At 34.0% G+C, this 20,274-nt stretch overlaps 2 protein-coding genes across 2 annotated transcripts; one reads left to right on the forward strand and one right to left on the reverse strand.

Annotated features, from left to right (window-relative positions):
* The first annotated feature begins 6,137 nt into the window (after positions 1 to 6,137).
* LOC107632761 (UDP-glycosyltransferase 43-like) lies at positions 6,138 to 7,692 on the forward strand. The gene has a single exon (XM_016336421.3). It carries the CDS (start codon positions 6,217 to 6,219, stop codon positions 7,621 to 7,623), a length of 1,407 nt encoding a protein of 468 aa, XP_016191907.2. The 5' UTR covers positions 6,138 to 6,216; the 3' UTR covers positions 7,624 to 7,692.
* An 8,187-nt stretch (positions 7,693 to 15,879) lies between these two features.
* Positions 15,880 to 17,200, reverse strand: LOC148570195 (uncharacterized). Its single transcript, XM_088506897.1, has 4 exons — positions 16,862 to 17,200; positions 16,566 to 16,677; positions 16,201 to 16,355; positions 15,880 to 16,032 (listed from the first exon to the last, which is right to left on the reverse strand). Exons 1-4 carry the CDS (start codon positions 17,198 to 17,200, stop codon positions 15,880 to 15,882), a joined length of 759 nt encoding a protein of 252 aa, XP_088363023.1.
* Positions 17,201 to 20,274: the final 3,074 nt, after the last annotated feature.

Raw genomic sequence — 20,274 nt, forward strand, 5'->3', positions numbered from 1 at the left:
TGCTATTGTTGAATTCTTGCTTATGTTAGTTATGGGTTTCATTAATTCTTGCATTTTGTGATGTTTATGTTTCTTGCACTCTAGGTGTTTGATAAAATGTTTACACTAGTTTTTGAGTAGTTTTCTTACTCTTGGCCTAGGCTAAGGGAATTAAGTGACCTTGAGCCATTGGGTCTCATTGAATTGGTGATTTGAGAACCCTTAGTGGTCAATTTGATAACCATTGATTCTAGCCTACTACTAAGTTAATTAGTAGCTAGGTTAGAACCTATGGATTGATGTTGATCAAGCCACTTGATATGCTTCAAGCATAGAAGTAGACTTAATGAGCTTGGTTCCTCATAATTGTCAATATATGGTTTGTAGACAAGGATGGTGATCTCAATTACCTATGTCTAGCCAAGAGTTCTTTCCCATTTATTTTATTAGTCCTTGTCATTTACTTTCTTGTTGTTTACTTTTCTTGCCAATTATAAAATCAAACTCCTTGCATCTTCATAGCCAATAATTGAGCATTTCATTGCAATTCCTTGTGAGACGACCCGAGGTTTAAATACTTCGGTTAATTATCATTGGGGTTTGTACTTGTGACAACCAATATTTTTACATGTGAGGATTCTTTGTTGTTTTAGAACTATACTTGCAACAAGAATTCAATAGTGAAATTCTAAACCATACAATAATCCGAGCATCAAACTTCATGAGGAGGAATTTAGTGAAAATAACGGCGGAAAGGTCATTGATCGTTTTCCTTCCGATGATGATATTGTAGGCAGTGGAGTCTTTGAAGACTACGAACTCAGAAAGGATGATTTTCCTTTAGTTTCCGATTTCGATAGTGAGTGGTAACACTATGGATCCGTCCAGTTTCAGGAAGTTATCCCCGAGTTCAGTTACTCCATTGCGGTGAGTTTGCAAATTTTTTATTCGGTGGCCCAGCTTATCGAAGACTCCTCTAACGAGGATTTTGGAGTCCACTCCGGTGTCAACCAGTATTCTCTTTACGAGTCCGGTCCCAACCCTGGCCGAGATGACGAATGGGGCTTCTTCCGCTGAGGTGCCATGTTGGTAGTCATCAGGGGAGAAGGTAATTGCCTCTACAGTCGGGGGTGTTGGAGCTTGGTTTCTTACGGCCAAGACTTTAAGGTCCTTTTTCAGTGCCGATTTTGACCTTTTTGGTGCATGCTTTCGGGTGATGATGTTTACGATTATGGTGGGGTTGGACTCGGGACTTTCCTGTGGTGTTTGTCGTAATGTCCTCCGGTTGCGGCCTTCGCGGTCTGGGATCTTTCCCTTTCCGTTCTTCTGGGTTCCCGAATGATTTTGGCGAACTCGGGGAGTTTGCCGTCTTGGATGGCTTGTTCGAGGGCGTCCTTCTGATCGAAGCAGCATTCGAATTTATGCTCATATCCTCGATGATAGTCATAATACAGGCTTTTGTTGCCGTTGTCCACTCTTTCAGTTGTCCTGCTTTTGGGAGGATCCCGTTCTGCTATTTATGGTAGATTTCTGTGATGGGAGCGGGCAGGGGGGTGTAGCTCGATAACTTTCCCACCTTGGGTGTCTGGTTGGTGTTTGCTGGTTTGAAGTGTTCTTTCTGGGTTTCTTTTGGTGGCGGGTTATTGCAAGGTGCCGTGTTGTCGTGCTGTCGTTTATTGACAGCCACGATTTGGATCACCTCTTCGTCGTTGATGTATTTCCTTGCGACGCTTTGGATTTTGTGCATAGTCCAAACCAGCTTGGTGGTAAGGTGTTTTCGGAAGTCTTCATTCATGAAGCCATTGGTCAGGCAGAGACTAGCGACTGAGTCCGTGAGCCCGTCGACTGTGAGGCACTCATCGTTGAACCTATCAAGGTATTTCCTCGTAGATTCGTCTTGTCTCTGGGTGATTACGAGTAAGCTGATGGGGTGCTTGGCTTTGGTGATTCTAGTGGTGAATTGGGCCTATAAACTTTTTGGAGATGTCATGAAAGCTGACTATGGAGCCGTTTGGAAGGGCATTGAACCATTTGATTGCGAGAACGGCTAGGGTTACTGGGATAGCCCTGCACCGGACCGCGTCGGCGGCTCCTTCCAGGATCATCCTCGCCTCAAAGGCCGTTAGGTGTTCCTGGAGATCTTTGGTTCCATCGTATTTCATGTCCGTGGGCTTGTCAAAGACCTTTGGAAGCTTGGCTCTTAGAATTCTTTCGGTGAAAGGGGTGGCTCCCATTATCACATGTTCGCTTCTTGCTCGCTTGATTTTCCGGTGGTGTCGTCGGTCGTCTTCTTCACGTCGATGTCTCTTGCTGTGTCGTTGTTCCGGTGATCTGTTGTTCCTGGTTTCACGGTGAGATCGGGTTTTAGAAGTTACATGGCTTCTGTGTTCCGCGTGATATCGTTCTTTGGTCATAACCTGACTTTCAAGGTCTTGCACCCGGAGGCACATTTCTTGGATTATTTGGACTGCCTTTTCTCCTAGGCAGTCGGGGGCCCGGGTTTCGAAGGGTGCGCAATTGTCTTCTTTTGGTTGTTGCTGGGGTGGGATTGGTTGGCGATGTACATCACTTGTTATCTTCCCATGGGTGGGAGGGGTGCTCTCCCGGTGTTCGAGAGTTGGGCTTCGTGTGTGTGAGTTGTGGTGGTAGCTTGGGGATTGCTCCTCGGGGTTATCCACTATGCCGCCATGATGTTGCAGTTCCCCACAGATGGCGCCAATGTACAAGAAGTATCTGGTACGGATTGTGAGATGGATCGGGAATGGATCTACAAAGACACTCCGACGCCCAAGTCAAAATGGATCTAAGAGATATAAACTGTGTGGGATGAATGACGTACCTGAGAGGACCTTTGCCTCCCCTTTATATAGCTAGTGGAAATTATCTCATCTTATCTTATTTAGTTAAGATAAGAGAGGTATTTAAATTTGAATATTGGTTTAAAAATGTGGAGGCCAGTTTGTACCTTCTAGAGAGAGGGAATGGGGCCAACCTTGGATATCCGGGTCAGAGGCCGTTCTAAGTGCAAGATCCGATGATCGGGTCCGTAACAATAACAATATTGACAATAATGATTAGGGGTGTTCGCGGTGCGGTTTGATTCGGTTTTTAAGGGAAAATCCATCCGATCCGATCGTTTAATTAAACTGCGATTCGGTTTGGTTCAGTTTTTTTTTCAAGGTCATCCGAACCAAACCAAACCAATTAATATCGGTTTGGTTTGGTTCGGTTTGTTCGGTTTTTTCAATCAAATAAAAAAAATTCTACCATACTATTATGCAAAGTCATAACATTGAAATTGACAAATCGAAATACACAATAGCTAACAAAGTCTTGATCTAATGAAATTTAACGACAACAGAATTCAAATACGACAATTAAAGAAGTTTAATAGTTCAACAGTCAACACAACTGAAAATAAAAATAAATTGTCATTAAATTGATAGTAAAGTTATGTTGTCTTCTCCAACAACAACAACAACAACAACAACAACAACAACAACAACAACAACAACAACAACAACAACAATAACAACAACAACAACAACAATAATAATAATAATAATAATATAAAGAGAACAATTCCTACTATAACAAGATGTACTCAATCAGACTCAACATCAGAATCTTCTTCATTGGGATCACGTGTGGGTGCAACTTCTACACAATATATAAAACAAGAAACAATTATAACAAATGATATATATTAATAAAAACTAGATTAAAATAAAGAAAATTATAAGTAGAAACTTAACCATACCTAATTCCAACTTCTCCAATTCCTCGATGAGTTCCTCAAGGACAAGTTTTGGAGAGTTTCGGAGCCAATTTTGTGTACAAATTAACGGTTCAGCTGTCATCGGAGTTAGAGAACTCCTATAATTATTCAACACCCTTCCTCCAGTACTAAATGCCGATTCTGAAGCAACTGTGGAAACTGGCATGGCTAAGACGTCTCTTGCAATCTGCCCAAGAATTAGATATTTAGTGGAATTCACTTTCCACCAATTTAGAATGTCGAATTGCACGCCACTCTTTTCTAATGCCTCCATGAGATATAACTCCACCTCATTCTTGTTAACACTCTCATTGAATTGCATTTCCTTCTCAAATTCCATAGCAAAAGAAGTTTCATGTGCCTCAAGCTCTTGTGTGCTAATTTCTGGAAGATCTTGCCGAGTAGATCTTTGATAGTTACCACCAAACAGCCTATAGCTATCAAACACCTTGAAAAGCGTCTCCTTCACCTTTGAAGTTAAGAATTCAGCATCTTCTTTTTCATACAACTTTTCAAAACTCCACTTAATCAATTGAAGCTTATACCTAGGATCAAGAACAACTGCAATGAAAATCATCATGTTTGTGTTCTTTATATTTCCCCAATGAAAATCATCATGTTTGTGTTCAGCAGAGTCATCAACTTCAACGGGAGCTTCTTCAACAGCCCGCCTTTTCCCTCGGCCTCTACTAGCAAGCTTCCTTGTGTTTCGATGAGGAGCTGGGACAGGAGGCAATGCAGTCGGAGATCTGATGCTTGTTGATTCATTTGGAAGAGGAACTGGCAGCAATCCGGATTCGCCCATATTCTCACTTGAACTGACGTCAAACTACATAAAAAAATACAATAAATCAAGGCCACAAACACAACAACAAATAAATTAATAACCAGCATTAAACTGCACAACAAATCAATAACCAACAATCCAGCAATACCAATTACCAATTACCAAGTTATCAACATTCAACAATTAATCAATAACCAGCATCCAGCAAGGCAGCAAGCAGGACATTTCCAATATAATGAACCATTAAACAATAATAAAATGAACCATGAAACAGCAACGTTGCAAGCAGGACATTTCCAATATATTGAACCATTTCCAATATATTGAACCATTAAACAACAATAAAATGAACCACTAAACAGTAACCAGCAAGGTAGCAAGCAGGACATTTCCAATATATTGAACCATTAAACAACAATAAAATGAACCATTAAACAGCAAGCCACTGAGCCAGCAACAGCAAGTAGCAACAAATCAACAATGCATTTGTCTGTAAGTATTAACGTGGAAAAAAGGCTATAAATCAACAAAACTTAGCAACAAATCAACAAATCAACAGCAAGTAGCAACAAATCAACACTAATGAACACAATTACCAGTAAACAGCAAATGGTAAACAACTAAACATTACCTGAATCGGTGGCTCGGGCTCCATATTGACTTGGGAGGAAGGCTGAGTGGGAGACTGGGAGGTGCTGTCGTGCTGGGTTGAACTGATGGGTTAGGGTGGTGGCGTCTCAACGGTGATGGCGTGGTGCTGTGCTACCGTGTCGAGTCGGTGGGTGGTGGCTTCGTGTTGGCCTGATGTGCAATGGCGTGGCTTCATGTTGCCTTATGTGCGATGGGCGTCGCTTCGTGTTGGCCTGATGTGCGACGGCGTGGCTTCGGGTTGGCCTAATGTGCGACGGGCCGAAGGCTTTGTGGTGGTGGCCTGGTGGGTGGCTGGGTAGTGGGTGCCGCAGGCAGGTGTGGTTGGGTGTGTGAATATTTGGAGAAGAGAGAGCGATGAGTACTGACTACATCGCACAGTGGGGATTTGGGGGTTAGGGTAGACGCCACACTCGCACAGTTTCGTTTGGAGGTGGGGGTTGGGTTAGTAATGTTTAGGGTTTTTTCCCTAACCGGTTCGGTTCGGTTCGGTTAGAGTCTTCAGAGTCAAAACCAAAAATCGAACTAAACTGCACAAAAAACAGCAAAACAAATTTTTTTCAATTTTTTCGATTTTCGATTAATTCGGTTTTCGATTTTTTTGGTTTGGTTCCTCGGTTTAGTTCCATCCGAATCGATTTTGAACACCCCTAATAATGATCATACCCAAAAAATTAAATATGAGAAGAACAGTAAGATGATCTGTTAAAAATTAATAGATACAGAGAGAAAAAAACTAAATGATGATAAAAAATATAAAAAAATAAATTTAATAAAATAAAAATTTAACTTTATTTTGACTATTAAAAATAAAAATAAATTAAATTAAAATTAAAAAAACTTTTAAATTTTTTAAAATTTTAAAAACAAAAAATATACTTTCCCTTATATTTTTTTAATATATTATTTTATTTAATTCTTTCTTTAGTTTTGTGTATTGATACCCATCCATCGTCCCAGTATCCAACAACTCATCAATTATCATCCCTCTCTCCCAGCTACAGCGCCGTCATCAACACTCAACATGACCAGATTGGAGCTAGTCTTCATTTCTGCACCAGCCATGGGAAACCTCGTTCCAATCGTCGAATTCGCTAACCTCCTAACTAAACACCACCCTCGATTCTCTGCGACCCTCTTCATCATAACCATGTCACAGCGACCACTCCTCAACACCTATGCCCAATCCCTCGCTTCCACCTCGCCAACCAACATCCGATTCCTCCGCCTCCCCCCCGTAGACCCTCCCGCACCCGATGACTACCAATCTTCCGTCGGATTCCTCTCCCTCCTCATACAGAAACACACGAGCCACGTCAGAGACGCGCTCCTTCAACTCACCCCAACTGAGTCAACCGATTCAACACGCGACTCGGTGCGACTGGCCGGTTTGTTTGTCGACATGTTCTCCACCCCCATAATCGACGTCGCCGCCGAGCTCTCAATCCCGTGCTACCTCTTTTTCGCCTCGCCGGCGAGCTTCCTCGGCTTTATGCTTCACCTTTCCCAATTCGACTCGGAGGAAGAGTTGTCCATCCCGAGTTACAAGAACCCGGTGCCGAGATGCGTTTTGCCCAACCTCGTGATGAAGGGGAACGATGGGTTTTCTTGGATTTCACAACATGCCAGAAGGTACAGGGAAACGAAGGGCATTGTGGTAAATACGTTTCAGGAGCTTGAGCCTCATGCAGTTCAATCGCTCTCTCATGATTCAAAGTTGCCACCGGTTTATCCAATTGGGCCGATTCTGGATCTTAATGGGTCGGACCGATGGAATCCAAACCCAGCCCAATATAAGCTTATCATGGAGTGGCTGGACCAGCAGCCTCTGGCATCTGTGGTGCTTCTTTGTTTTGGTAGCTTGGGAAGTCTTAAGGCAACTCAAGTTGAACAAATTGCTATTGGGCTTGAGCGGGCCGGAGTTAGATTCTTATGGGCTTTAAGGGAGCCCCCGAAGGCCCAATTAGAGGACCCAATGGATTTTGAAAACCACGAGAATGTGTTGCCAGATGGATTCTTGGAACGAACGGCTGGGATTGGTTTAGTGTGTGGTTGGGTCCCACAAGCAAAGTTATTGGCTCATAAGGCGATTGGGGGTTTCGTGTCGCATTGTGGTTGGAACTCGATATTAGAGAGCTTGTGGTATGGTGTGCCGATTGCCACGTGGCCATTGTACGCTGAACAACAAATGAATGCGTTCGAGATGGTTAAGGAGTTAAGTTTAGCGGTTGAGATTAGATTGAATTATAGAATGGGTGGGGATCTGGTGTGGGCAGAAGAAGTGGAGCGAGGTGTTAGGTTCTTGATGAACGATGCTGATGAGATCAGGAGAAAGGTGAAGGAAATGAGTGAGAAATGTAAAATAGCATTGATGGAGAATGGATCGTCTTACTCCATGCTGATGTCCCTGATTGAAGAGTTGACAAGTTGATCAGCCCATTGTATTTATATTTGATTATCATTTATCAAGATGCACTGGGATCTAAATGTGTTCATTCGGTATATCAGAGAGCATGTAGCATTTTTTATTTTATAGAAAATAAGCTTGATTTAGGATATGCTAACATCACCTGTACAGCTGTACTTGCCTCCCTCTAATCTGATTCGGGCAGATGATTACCCAACTCAGCACGGGTCCATCTAGTGTACAGATGTATTTTGGTACAGATTTACAGATTTTTGTCTTTATTTGGTTGTTTATTGATTTAAAAGCGTATCACTAAAAGTGTTGCTTAAAGAAAAAGTGTTATCCTTAATTGTTAACTTGGCTCTGATACCAATTTTAACTCTTCATATTTTATTTCGAATAAGTTTATAATTTGTATAGATTTGAAGATGTTGACCATTTCTACTATACTAGTATTTATAATTCTGATTTCATTTTTACAGTTTTTCAATCTTGTTTTAATTTATAATATTCTTTTTTCCATGGATTATTGTTTATAAAATCTTTTATCTGTTTGTCTTTTTCTTTAATATATTTTTTCAAATCTTCAAAAACTTCTTTTATTTCTACACTTTCTGTTGTTTCTAAATATCTTTTTAGTTTTTCAACCTCATTCTCCATTTTTTCTTTTAACAGCTTTAATTCTTTTAAGTCATAATATGGTTTTCCAGGCATTTATAAATTTTTTAAGTTTAACTCCAACTTGTTTATATTTATTCTTATTTCTATCCTTTTTATTATAAGGTCATCAATTTCGATCTGAAGATTATTTAATTCCCTTTTATACTCCTTTACTTTTTAATTTTTTCGCTCTTTTTCTTTTTATTTTATTTTCTGGTCTTTCAATCTTTGTATGCTTTATTATTTATTTTAGAATTTCTGCAAATTCTATCATTGCTTCATCACTATTTTCTAGAGATTCTATTAATTTTTCTAACTCTTCAACTTCTCTTTTTAACTTCTCATAGATTATTTTTAGAGCTTCAAATGCTCTTTGATTTATTTCAAAAAACTGTAAATAATTCAAACGATTTTCTCTTTCAAAGAGCTCTTGTTTCTTATCTTGATAAGTTACATATATTTCTTCTTTATTTATTGTCATAATTTAGTTTTTAGGGTTTCATTTAATTTTTCGACCTTTTTTGTTAATTCTTTTATTTCAGAATTTTCTTCTTTAATCTTTAACTTAGATAAACTTAAAGGACTATTAATTTTAGATTCTCTTATTTGAAAATTTGATGAAACCAATTTTTCTGATGGTTCTTTTAATAATAGAACTGAGTTTTCAATGGCTTTATACTTTGGTATTTCTGTTTTTACAATTATCTGAAATAATTCATCGACATAGATTCTTTCTCTATTTTTAAATATTATACTATGATGGCTATTTGTTAAAGCATAATTTATTGCATATGTAATTGAAAATGGTTCATCATCTTGTTCCATTAGATTCTTTCTATGAAATTTATAAGCCAAACTTATAGATCTTCCAAGATTTTCAATTGATAAAGGTATAGCATATCCAAGATGGGCATTAAATTTAACATTTACGTTTGCCAAATTTCCATGAACAATTCCAATTATTTGATCTATTGGGTCATCAGTAATTCTTTTGTCACAGATTGCTAAACTTATTGGTGAATTAATTCCTTTCATATATGTAGATTTGATTAAGACTTGTATAGTACTAATATGAATCCATCCAATTTTAGATCTTTTTTGTTGATCCTTAATTTTCTCAATCTGTTTACTCAATTCTTCATTATTTATCAAAGCTATTTCAAGTTCTCCATTGGCAGATTTTATTTTTATAGGAGCTTCAAGTTGAATTTTTCCATAGTATATTATATTTTTTCTATTAAAAACTTCTTTTAAAAGATTTTGTTTATTAAAATTTTCATTTGATTTGAGATTTAATTCTGTTTTTATAACAACCTGCTTTTCATTATCTAATAAAGCAGTTAATCTATAATAATCAGATTCTTCTGTTAATTCTAAACTTTCTAAATAATTCATAATTGAAAGACTAGAATGAAGATGTACCTTTCTGGAGAAAAACTTCCTTTATTCAGTATATTTTACAAAAGGGGTTTTTATCTCCAAAGGGAAGATTGTAGATACTAACTCCAGAGGGGAGTTTAGAACTATTTTTCCCTAAGGGGATTCTTCCTCAGACTATAGAATCGCCTCGGCAGCTTCCTCCTTGCTCTCCTAGCATATGAGTACTCTTAGCCTCCTGCTTTCTATTGTCTGATGCCTTTACAATTGCCTAAGCAGCCTATTTATAATAGTTGGGTTTGATGGACAATTCCCATCCTTACCCTTCTTATGACGTCATTGCTTACGTCATTGTTTGTTCTCTTTCACCAGCTACATTGTTGGTGCTCTATGACCTAAGTGCTTACGTCACTATGCAATAATGTTGAGAGATGCTTCAGATGTGCTGTCCTCTTCTTTTATCATGTGACCGTCAGATGTATTGTCTTCTTCCTTCATCATGTGAGTTGATTCCGTTTCATTATTGCTTTCTTCAGATAACTCTGAGGCACATAGCTGGCACTTGTGGTCTTCTCTGTCTTTTATCAAATAGCAGAGATTCCTCTTTATCCCTTCAGGGAGCTTTTCTAAAAGTCCAGATAAGTTGTAGAATGCTGATTCAAATTCTACCAAGAGTCTCATCTCTCTTTCTTCAATTTCATTTCTTTTACTGGACACAAGCAGAGTATTTCTACTTTTATAATTAATCCTTGTGTGAGATTCCTTCGTTATTTTTTGAGTTCTTTCAAAGACCCTTGCTAATGTGCTGGCTAGCCTTCCTTCATGACTGTAAATTGTTAAATCTTGAATTTGATCAATTGGTTGAAAATTTCCTGGGAAGACGGACATGAATATTACTTGGTGTGCTGGAACCAAGCATTCTTCTTCTTCATTAAAAATAGGTTGACTGTTTGTAAATTTTAGGGATATATCCCTTGGATTTACATTGTCAATCATATTTTTAAATCTCTTTACTGCATCAACGAATCCTGCAGGAAACTCACTAATAATTTTTAGATCATTAAAAATTAAGATTGTATCAATTAATCCATACTGGAAAAACTGATAGGTGTCAGATGGGGAAGCATCTGGAAATATAACCAGCTTTGTTAGCTGTTCTTTGGCAACAGGATAATATCCCAAAATTGCCCTTTTTTCTTCAGTCCAATTCAGGACTATGTTAAGGGTTTCTCTGAGATTAGATCTACAGACCCTTTTCTTTTCCTTGATTTCAGCCCTTGTAGGAATGTTTCTTATTATCCCTGTTCTCTGGGTTTGAATTGGAGCTTTTTCTGCTCTTTTTAGGGTTTGCTATGGATGAAGAGTTTCATATTCCTTGAAGGATTTCTTTGCCTCTTCCAGTGTTAGGAACCCTCCTTTATGAATTATCTTTGACTGGTGTGTGAATGGTGCTGCTTTTTCCCAGGCATCATATACTCCTTTCATGGGGCCATTATAAATTACATAATATTTTTTATCTTGGGTGGATTTTTTAATGATTTCAGCAATTATTTTATTTTCTGAAATTTTTTCTTCACCTGATTTGTCCACCATGCTTAGCTGGCTGAACTCTGATGTTTCTGCTTATTGTGTTGATTTCATTGCTTCGATGGCCTTCTTGAGGGATTGGATCTGTGTCCTTATTTGCTGACAATGCTTGCATTTTTCGAGCTCTTGCTCATATTTTTGAATTTCTTGATCTAATGCGTTGTAGACGAACTCCATTCTCTTGTTAATGTATCTGCAATAACATTTTTGTCACCCTTAATATATTCAATTTTTATTGGATATTGTAACAAAAATAATTGTCATCTTACCAATTGTCCATGATTATAATCAACTTTTAAATTATATCGTATGAAACCTGTTAGGTAGCTTGAATCTGTCCTTAATGTAAATTCTCTTGGTAGTAAATCAATTTTCCATTTCTTAAGAGATTTAATTGCTGCTAGAGTTTCCTTTCATGAGTGGTATATCTCTGTTCTGTTGGAGTAAAAGTCCCTGAAATATACCTGCAAAGTAATTCCTTTAGGGAATCTTTAGAATCTAGTGATTCTTTTCCTTGTTCCAAACTTTTTATAGCTTTCTTAGCTTTTAGACATCCTGACCAGGTTATGTCTGAAGCATCTGTTTCTACTATTAAGTAGTCATTTTCTTCTGGAATATAAAGTTCTGGAAGTTTTTCACATAATTCTTTAATCCTTTGAATTTGCATACTATCTTTTTCATCCCATTTCCATTCTTTTTTAGTACTTATTTTTGGAAATAAGCTTTTAGTGTATTCTGTTATATTCTTTAAAAATCCTTGATCAGAAATATAATTTATACATCCTAAAAATCTTTGTAATTGTTTTCTATCTTCTATTTTATTAGGAAATAAATTTACCTTTTCTAGGACATTTGGTTGAAGTTTTAGCTTTCCTTGAGTAGATAGAATTAATCCAAGAAACTCTATTTCTTGTTTTGCTATTCTTGCTTTCTTTTTGCTAAGAACTAATCCTTTTTCTTTACATCTTTCTAGAACTATTAATAATTTTTGAAGATGATCTTCTCTATCCTGTTTTGTAAAAATTAGTATATCATCAATATACACTAAAACAAATTCATTTAACTCTTTTAGATTTTCTTCCATAAATCTTTGGTAAATACCTGGGGCTTGTTTTAATCCGAATGGTAATACATTCCATTCATAGAGTAACACACTTGTTGATTCTTTTGTTGGGCAAGTAAAAGCAGTTAATTTCTTTGTTTCTTCGTCTAAACGAAGCTGCCAATATCCTGATTTTGCATCAAGAGATGAAAACCAAGTTGCTCCTTTGATTTTTTCTAAAATAGAATCTTTTCTTGGAAGTTTATGAGCATCACCAATAGTTGCTTCATTCATCTTCTTATAGTTAATAACCATTCTTCGTTTTCCCCTTTTAATTTCATTATTATTTTCGACATAAAAGGCTAGAGTCGCATGAGGACTTTTACTTAATCTTATAATTCCTTTTTCCAAAAGATCTCTACATTCTAATGAAAACTCTTCTCTATCTCTTGCGGAATAAGGAATTTTATTTGGAACATTTATCTCTTTTGTAGGATCTTTTAATTTAATACTTACTAATTCGTTATTTGTATTTTTAACATCTAAAGAATTTTCAGCACAAATTTCATCCAAAAGTTCTTCTATCTTTATTTCAAGACTATTTTTTGGGATATTTATCTGAAAGTATAAATTTAAATAGCATGTCTTTAATATAGAAAATATTTTAAATTTTAAGATCTTATCTATAGTGGTAGTTGGTATTTTTATACGTTTTGATTTTTGATTTATTGAAGAATCGTGTGGTGCTTTTAAAACTATATATGTTAATTCTTGAATGAATGGATGATATAGCTTTAAAAAATTATTTCCTATGATAAAATCCATTCCAGAGTCTAACATATATATAGATGGAACAATGAACCTATAATTTTGAATAAAAATTTCAACCATCTCTGTTTTTTGGTTAATTTTATGTATTGATTTGTCAGCTATTCTAACTCTTAATGGTTTCTTTAATTTTTTCCAATCAAGTTTTATGTTTGAACTAGCAAAGCATTGCGTTGCTCCAGAATCTATGAAAGCATTTATAAACTTTTCTGTTATTTTTATAGTAATAAATGTAGCATTATTACTCAGTCTCTGAGTCTGTTTCCGAGACATATTCAAAAATATAGTCTAAGTTATCATCAGATTCTTCTAATGGTTCCATAAAACAGGACTTAGCAATTTCTATTTGTTTAGTAAGATCCTTTTTATCCTTCTTTTTCAGACATTCATTTGTATAATGTCCTTCTTCTTGGCAATACCAACACTTACAATTTTCTTTTTTATTCGGGCAATAATCACTTTTTTGTCTTTTGTTTTTATTGTTATTTCTTTTTCTAAAATACCTCTTTTTTCTCCAGTTTGGATAGTATTTTCTTTTTCTAAATTGATATTTTCTTTTTCTTTGAAAATTTTTATTAAGACCATATTTTTTAGGTATCTCTTCATTATCCTGACAGCAAATTTTAATTATATTTGCAAATCTTTTTTGAGTTGCTTCTTGCATACAACGTTCTTTTATTTCCTCTCTTATTGCAGAGGTTGCTCCACCAAAATTATTTTCAATTGTTCCTCTATTTATTTCTCTTATAAATCTTCCCATAATAAATTCATTAGCAGGATATGGAAGTTTTGTTATATACATACTAAGATAATGATTTTTATCTTCTTCTTTTAATTTGTAATAATGTATTCTATATTCACATATATAAGACTCCACATTACATAGATCATATATCTGAATGTTAGCTAAATGATTTTTTGCTTCTTGATATTCTTTATTATAGACTTCTTGTTTATGATCTATAATATTTTTTCCAAAAAATTCTTTATATAGAATCATCATTATATATAATATCTTATCATAAGCTGTTGTTTTTGTTGCTAATTCTTCTATTATTTGGTTTTCTATTGATGTCATATAATCTCTTATAGCTCCTTTAGTATGAAACCCTGTGTAATTCCAAATATCTCTTCCAGATAATTCATTAAGTTTTGGATTAGTAAAGGCTTCTAATAAGAAGGAATTCAACCAGTTTTCGAAAATTTCTTTTTCATTCTTTTTACAGTCTAAATCGAGCATTCTTTCTCCTTCCATTTCCTGGATTTTAGGAACGTATTTTGATGGTGTTTTTGTATATTTTGAATCTTTATTTATAAATCCTTTTTTAAAAGCATAATTATCAAAACCTGTTTCCATTTAAATTGAGATTGATTATCCCTAGATGTTCCAGCTTCATTTTTTACTTGTATTGGAATTGCTGGTTCTTCGTCACTTGAATAATCTAGGATGTGTTCTTCATTTTCTATATTTTTAGAATTTACTAATTCTTCTTCTATCTGAAATCCCTGTTCCATAATATTATTTTCTTGAGCCATTTTTAATTGTTTAAAAAGCATTGTAACTTCTTCTAATTTTTCTTCAATATTCATAATTTTAGTGGTGGTTTTACTTTTAAATCTGTTATGTTGATTATATTTTGAAATTTTTCTTCTTTGGGATTTTCTTTTTCCTTATTTCTTTGAAATTTTATAGATACTAATATTTCTTCAAGCATATCTACTATAGAATTTAATTGTGGATTAAAAGTATGATAAAGATGTGGGGAATCATTTCCATGGTAACATTTCTTAGAAATTCCGTGTGAAAAATAAGTTTTTTCAGGTTTTTGAAGTCCTTCAATAAAACTTATAGTAAAATAAAGATTTTGAGAAAAATCATTTTGTATTAATTTTAAGAATTCAGTGTCATTACAGTTAACATTAGTTAAAATCATTAATTTTTTATCTATTAATTTCGATAACTTAATTATTTCTTCTCTTAAATCTTCTAATTTATTTTTTTTCATTAGGTGACGTTTTTCTTTGTGAAGAGCTACGGTTTTAAGTGAAAAATGTGGCTTTAAAAAGTGTGGTTTAAGAAAATAAATCTTTAAATCTGTACAGATTTAGATCTGTACCATATAATTTTCTACTCAGCACAGGATGTTATTTTCCCGCCGAGTTTATTATGCAGTATGAGATGTATATTTTTTATTTACTTATATACATATTTTCATATTACATATTGAATTTTATTAATTTAAACTAAAATAAACTAAAACAGTGACAAGTATATTTGAAAGGAAAAGATAGGAATGAAATGAGTACAACAGGTTACCAGCCCTATTATCGCATTTAGCGTGGTAATTGGATCATGTTAATTTTAACAATAGTAAGGATTGGTTTGATAAAGTTTTTGTTTTTCAAAAGTAACTTATGAAAGCTGTTTTTTAAAAGACAGCTTTTTAAAAGTTGCAACACTTACGTTTGATAAAATTAAATTAAAAATGACTTTTAATAAGTACAAGCACCATAATTGTATTTGATAAAATAACTTTTAAAAAAATTGAAAAAATTATAATAAACAGTTTTATAACAAAAAAATAATTTCTTTTTTCAAATTCTTTAAAATTTTATATAATATTTTAAAATAAAATAATATTAAAATAAAAAATTCATAATAAACATAAATATAATAAATAAATTCTTTTATTTTTTAACTTTAAAATTTTATATAAGTATCATAAAAATTTATTTTATCCTAAACATCATTACTAAAAATATTAAATTACCTAAATCACTATAACCTAATTTTTTCCACCAATCAAACTTGATGTTATATTATTTCGAACCATCTCCATAATTCCAAGAAACTTATCTCCAACTTTTTCAACTCCATTTTCAACTTCAGCTTCACCTTCATCGCCATATCCATCTTTTTCTTCAAGCTCAACGTCCATCTGATCATATTTTTTAAACTTACGATCACTTGTAGAATAACGTCTAATGTAGTTATGCAGGGCCATTGTTGCAATAACAATTTGAATTTGTTTTTTATAGCTAAAACTAGGGATATCTCGTAAAATTTTTCATCTCTTTTTCCAAACTCCAAATGTACGTTCTATCACGCTTCTAAGTGAAGAATGAGCATAGTTATATATTTCGTAGTATCCAGAAGGTCCATTAACACGACGAAATTCTGGCAAATGATATGTTGTTCCTTTGTATGGTCCTAGATAACCTTTCTTTTCTGAATAACCTGCATCTACTAAATAGTATTTACCTGTATATTATTAAATGAAAGAAAACATGATAAGAAATTAAATCTATATATGGAGTATATAATTTAATCTTAAAGATAATCAAGTATTACCTGGTGGAGGTTTTGGAAAGTTCAACTCAGATGTACCAATTGCATATAAAAATACTCTTGTGTCATGAGTTGTCCCTTTTCAACCGGCCAAAGCAAAAGTAAATTCCATATCAAAATTACATGCAGCCATAACATTTTGGGTTGGAATTCCTTTTCTACCAATAAATCGAATTTGGTCTTCAGTAGACATAATCACTGGCACATGAGTTCCATCTATAGCACCAATTGTATCCTATGATTAACATGATTAGAGCATCAATTTTACAAATACTATAAAACAAATTTAATACCAACACATGCAATGAAAGATAATAATTTTTTTTGTAATTATTTATAATATTTTTTAAAATAAATAATATATAAATTATCTTAAAATGAGGCCAATATCTATCATCATTTCTTAATTTTGTAGGCACTTCTTTAAAATCACGATCCTTTGGTTGTATAATGTCTATGGCCATTTTGCACACAGCTTGTAGCACTTCTTCAAATTTTCGACTTATTGTTTCGCCGAAATGTTGAAACCGCTCCTTAGTTGACTTATTTGAGTTTCCACCTCCTAGTACAAATAGGAACATTGCTAGCATTTCTGCAGCACTTATTCTTCTTGAGGCACATAAACCATAGTTTGTTTTCAAATCATAGCATAGTCTTTTAAAAACATCTTTTTCCATCCTAAACACGCTGCAACAACGGCTATTATTCCCTTCTAATATCTCTTTAAGCCATTTGTGTCCTATTTGTGTAGAAGTCATGCATGGTCTTTTATAGATATACTTATTATAATATTGGAATACCAAACATGCTGTGGAAGTTAAAACTCGATCAAATTCTTCCTATTCTTCTTCATCATAATCAATTTTCATATTCCAATGCACTGTATAATAATTATATTAAAAGAAAGAACACAAGGATTAAAAAAATAAAATAATATATCAAGAGATGAAAGTATTGTAATTTTTATTTGCAATAAAAAAGATCAAATAAAATAAACAAATCCAAGCAAATGAATGTAAATAGCAGACACAACTCATGGTCTATAAAATGAATGTAAAAAAAATCTTAAAAAAGCTTTGTAAATAAATTGTTCTCCTTCTCCTCTTGGACATTCTTTTCGTTCATTAACCACGCAACTTTGACTTCTTTATGCTTTAAGGCAACGAACAGCTCTCTTTTATCTTTATCCAAGAAGAGTCGAGTTGCAAACATATAAATTTGTCCAAGTGGATCTATATCCGGTATAGCATCCAGTTCTTCTATTGCTTGAGTTATACTAGGTCCCAAAGTATCATTTTTATTGGAGCTCCTACGTTCCACAGCTTCACAAAGTCTATCAATTTGGTGTGACAATTTCTGCGCACCTCTAACTTTTTTTGCTTTCTTGTAAGTATTAGCATTAGTGAAATTTTTCCTTTTTCTTTTAATGTTTATAACACTAGACTCAGGCTCTATATCAGAATCTTCACTATCTTCAAGTTGTGTATCTTTCTCAATTGAAGAAGGAACTATTCCGGAAGATGGAGTCTAAGCATCTTCTCCTGTTGCAGCTGTTCTTTGAAATATCCTATCCAATATTACCTCAAAATCTAGATGAATCCCTTCTTTTCTAAATTTTTTAGCCTTTGAAATAACCTACATAAAATATTAATACTTAGTACTAATTATATATATATATATATATATATATATATATATATATATATATATATATATATATATATATAATTTCAATGTGTATGCTACTATGCTTACCAAACTAAGCTTAAGAATACTAACCGCTAATTTTTTAGCCCACCACTCTTCACTTGCATCAATTGTCTTTTTAGCAGAATCCCATCCAAGTCCAGTCTCGTTTCCTTTCAATTGCTTCCAATTCTTCCAATCTACTTTCAACTGATCCCATTTGTTTCTCAATTGTTTTCTATTATATTCTTTTTCCGTAACTTTTGTGAATTCAGCTATCAATTGTTTCCAACCTTTGGTATCAAAATGTGTGTCCGGTTTGCTACCAGCTTCAATACTTTTTACACACAAAGCACAAAAGATATCTACTAGATTTTTATTCCATTGTGCAATTTTTTTCCATCATTTTTCTCTTCAGATGTGATCAAATTCATTGTTGTATCCATCAAAACTTATCATATGATAACAAAAATTATTCCTTAAGTTCATACAAAAATTGAAAGATTGAAAACAAAGTAAATCATAAAATTTTAAGTCAGGTATACCTAAATACTTGTTATGTGTTACACAATAATAAACTTTATAAAGTATTATTATCAATTAATAAGACTAATAAATATACAATATTATTCTATTCTAGTAGGCCAATAATAGCACAGGAACCAGATATATTATAAAAACAAAAGAATCATAGAATAATTAATTAACACTACTTGAAAAAAAATCACAAGAAACAATAAATTGATAATATGATTCATGAATCAAATTTTGGAGTTCTAATTAAATCAATTAACACTTTATTTTGATACTAACTCAAATTTTAGAGACTAATAATTAACATATTTACTTGATTTATTCTCTGTACTAATATAAATAGATTTATCATTAGTCAATAATAAAATTTGTATGTAATCCAATGTTAGTACTGGGTATGTTCATTACCTACCTATATATATTGGCTCATCTTTACAGATCACAAAAAATGGGACACATATCTCAAATAACTACTCTTATGATTATATATCTATATTTACATATGTATATACATGTTATTATAATTTTGACTAATGTTCATGCAAAAAAATTTATGATTGGTTTTCATAAACCAGGTCAACCTCTTCCCGTTTCAAAGAACAGAAAAAAACAAACAAACATAATAGATCTACTGACAAAATACAAAATTAACGCAAAAAAATAATATAAATAGATAGAAGTTCATACCTAATATGTGATAGAGATGTATTTGTGTTAAAATTTGTGAAGATTAGGTTCAAAAATAAAAAATATATGAAGATTGTGTTAAAATTTGTGAAGGTTAGGATGAGAAGTTAGAAATATATGAGGATTTCAATGGCAATATAATAGCGGGAAATATGTGCGAAAAAATGAAAAAAATTTGATAAGCATAAGCCAGCTTTGAAAAGCTCCCTCCTAGGTGCTTTCAAAAGCACCCCTAACTTTTAAAAGCTGCAAGTACGAACACTTGGGCTTTTTAATTTACCAAACGCAAAATGACGTGCTTGTGCTTTTTAAAAGCACAAACACCTCTTGAAAAAGTTTTACCAAACTCAGCCTAAATAATCATTGTGTACTTTTGAAATCAAGTTGCTAAAAGGATATCGTGTTTGTGTTCCCAGTTGATTATCACAACCTTTAGAAGTTATTGGGTTTGAATTGTGCAGCACGTAGATTACCAATAAGGAGTTTTATACAATTGTAGCTTCAATGCAACAACTTGCACATATAAGTTCAAATTACATAACATTAACAGATTAGTTGCCATAAATAATTTGCCACAAATATGCTATTATTTAGCAACAGATACCTTTTTTCACTAATTTTAAGTCCAATCACACTAGGTAATCAACGTAGGCTTCAACCAACTCCTGTTAACTCCTATTGGACTGCATCCCAAAGTCCATTACAAAAAAAAATCTCCTCATTTATCCACTTCTTCCTCTTCAAAAATCCGCAACGTCGCGCGACCACCTCCATCCTTCCATCAGGCCGTGTCTCATCCGCCTCTGCCCCCACGCTGTGTCATCACATCTCTTCCGTGCCTGTCACCTCGCTACTTCACGTCGTCTAAATAAGCAAAGCGTCGCACCGCCTCTTTTTTCCTCAGCCAAGCCACGCATTTGTTCCT

Source organism: Arachis ipaensis, chromosome B3 (assembly GCF_059453495.1).
Source record: "Arachis ipaensis isolate K30076 ecotype BB chromosome B3, ASM5945349v1, whole genome shotgun sequence".
NCBI classification, from domain to species: Eukaryota; Viridiplantae; Streptophyta; class Magnoliopsida; order Fabales; family Fabaceae; genus Arachis; species Arachis ipaensis.

Excerpts from the sequence above, each read along its gene's own strand:
- LOC107632761 (XM_016336421.3), top strand. The coding sequence starts at position 6,217 with ATGACCAGATTGGAGCTAGTCTTCATTTCTGCACCAGCCATGGGAAAC.
- LOC148570195 (XM_088506897.1), bottom strand. The coding sequence starts at position 17,200 with ATGACTTCTACACAAATAGGACACAAATGGCTTAAAGAGATATTAGAA. Across the intron at positions 16,678-16,861 it reads AGGATCGTGATTTTAAAGAA|GATACAATTGGTGCTATAGA; the intron begins GTGCCTACAAAA and ends TGTTAATCATAG. Across the intron at positions 16,033-16,200 it reads CTCATTCTTCACTTAGAAGC|ATGGACGTTGAGCTTGAAGA; the intron begins GTGATAGAACGT and ends AAATATGATCAG.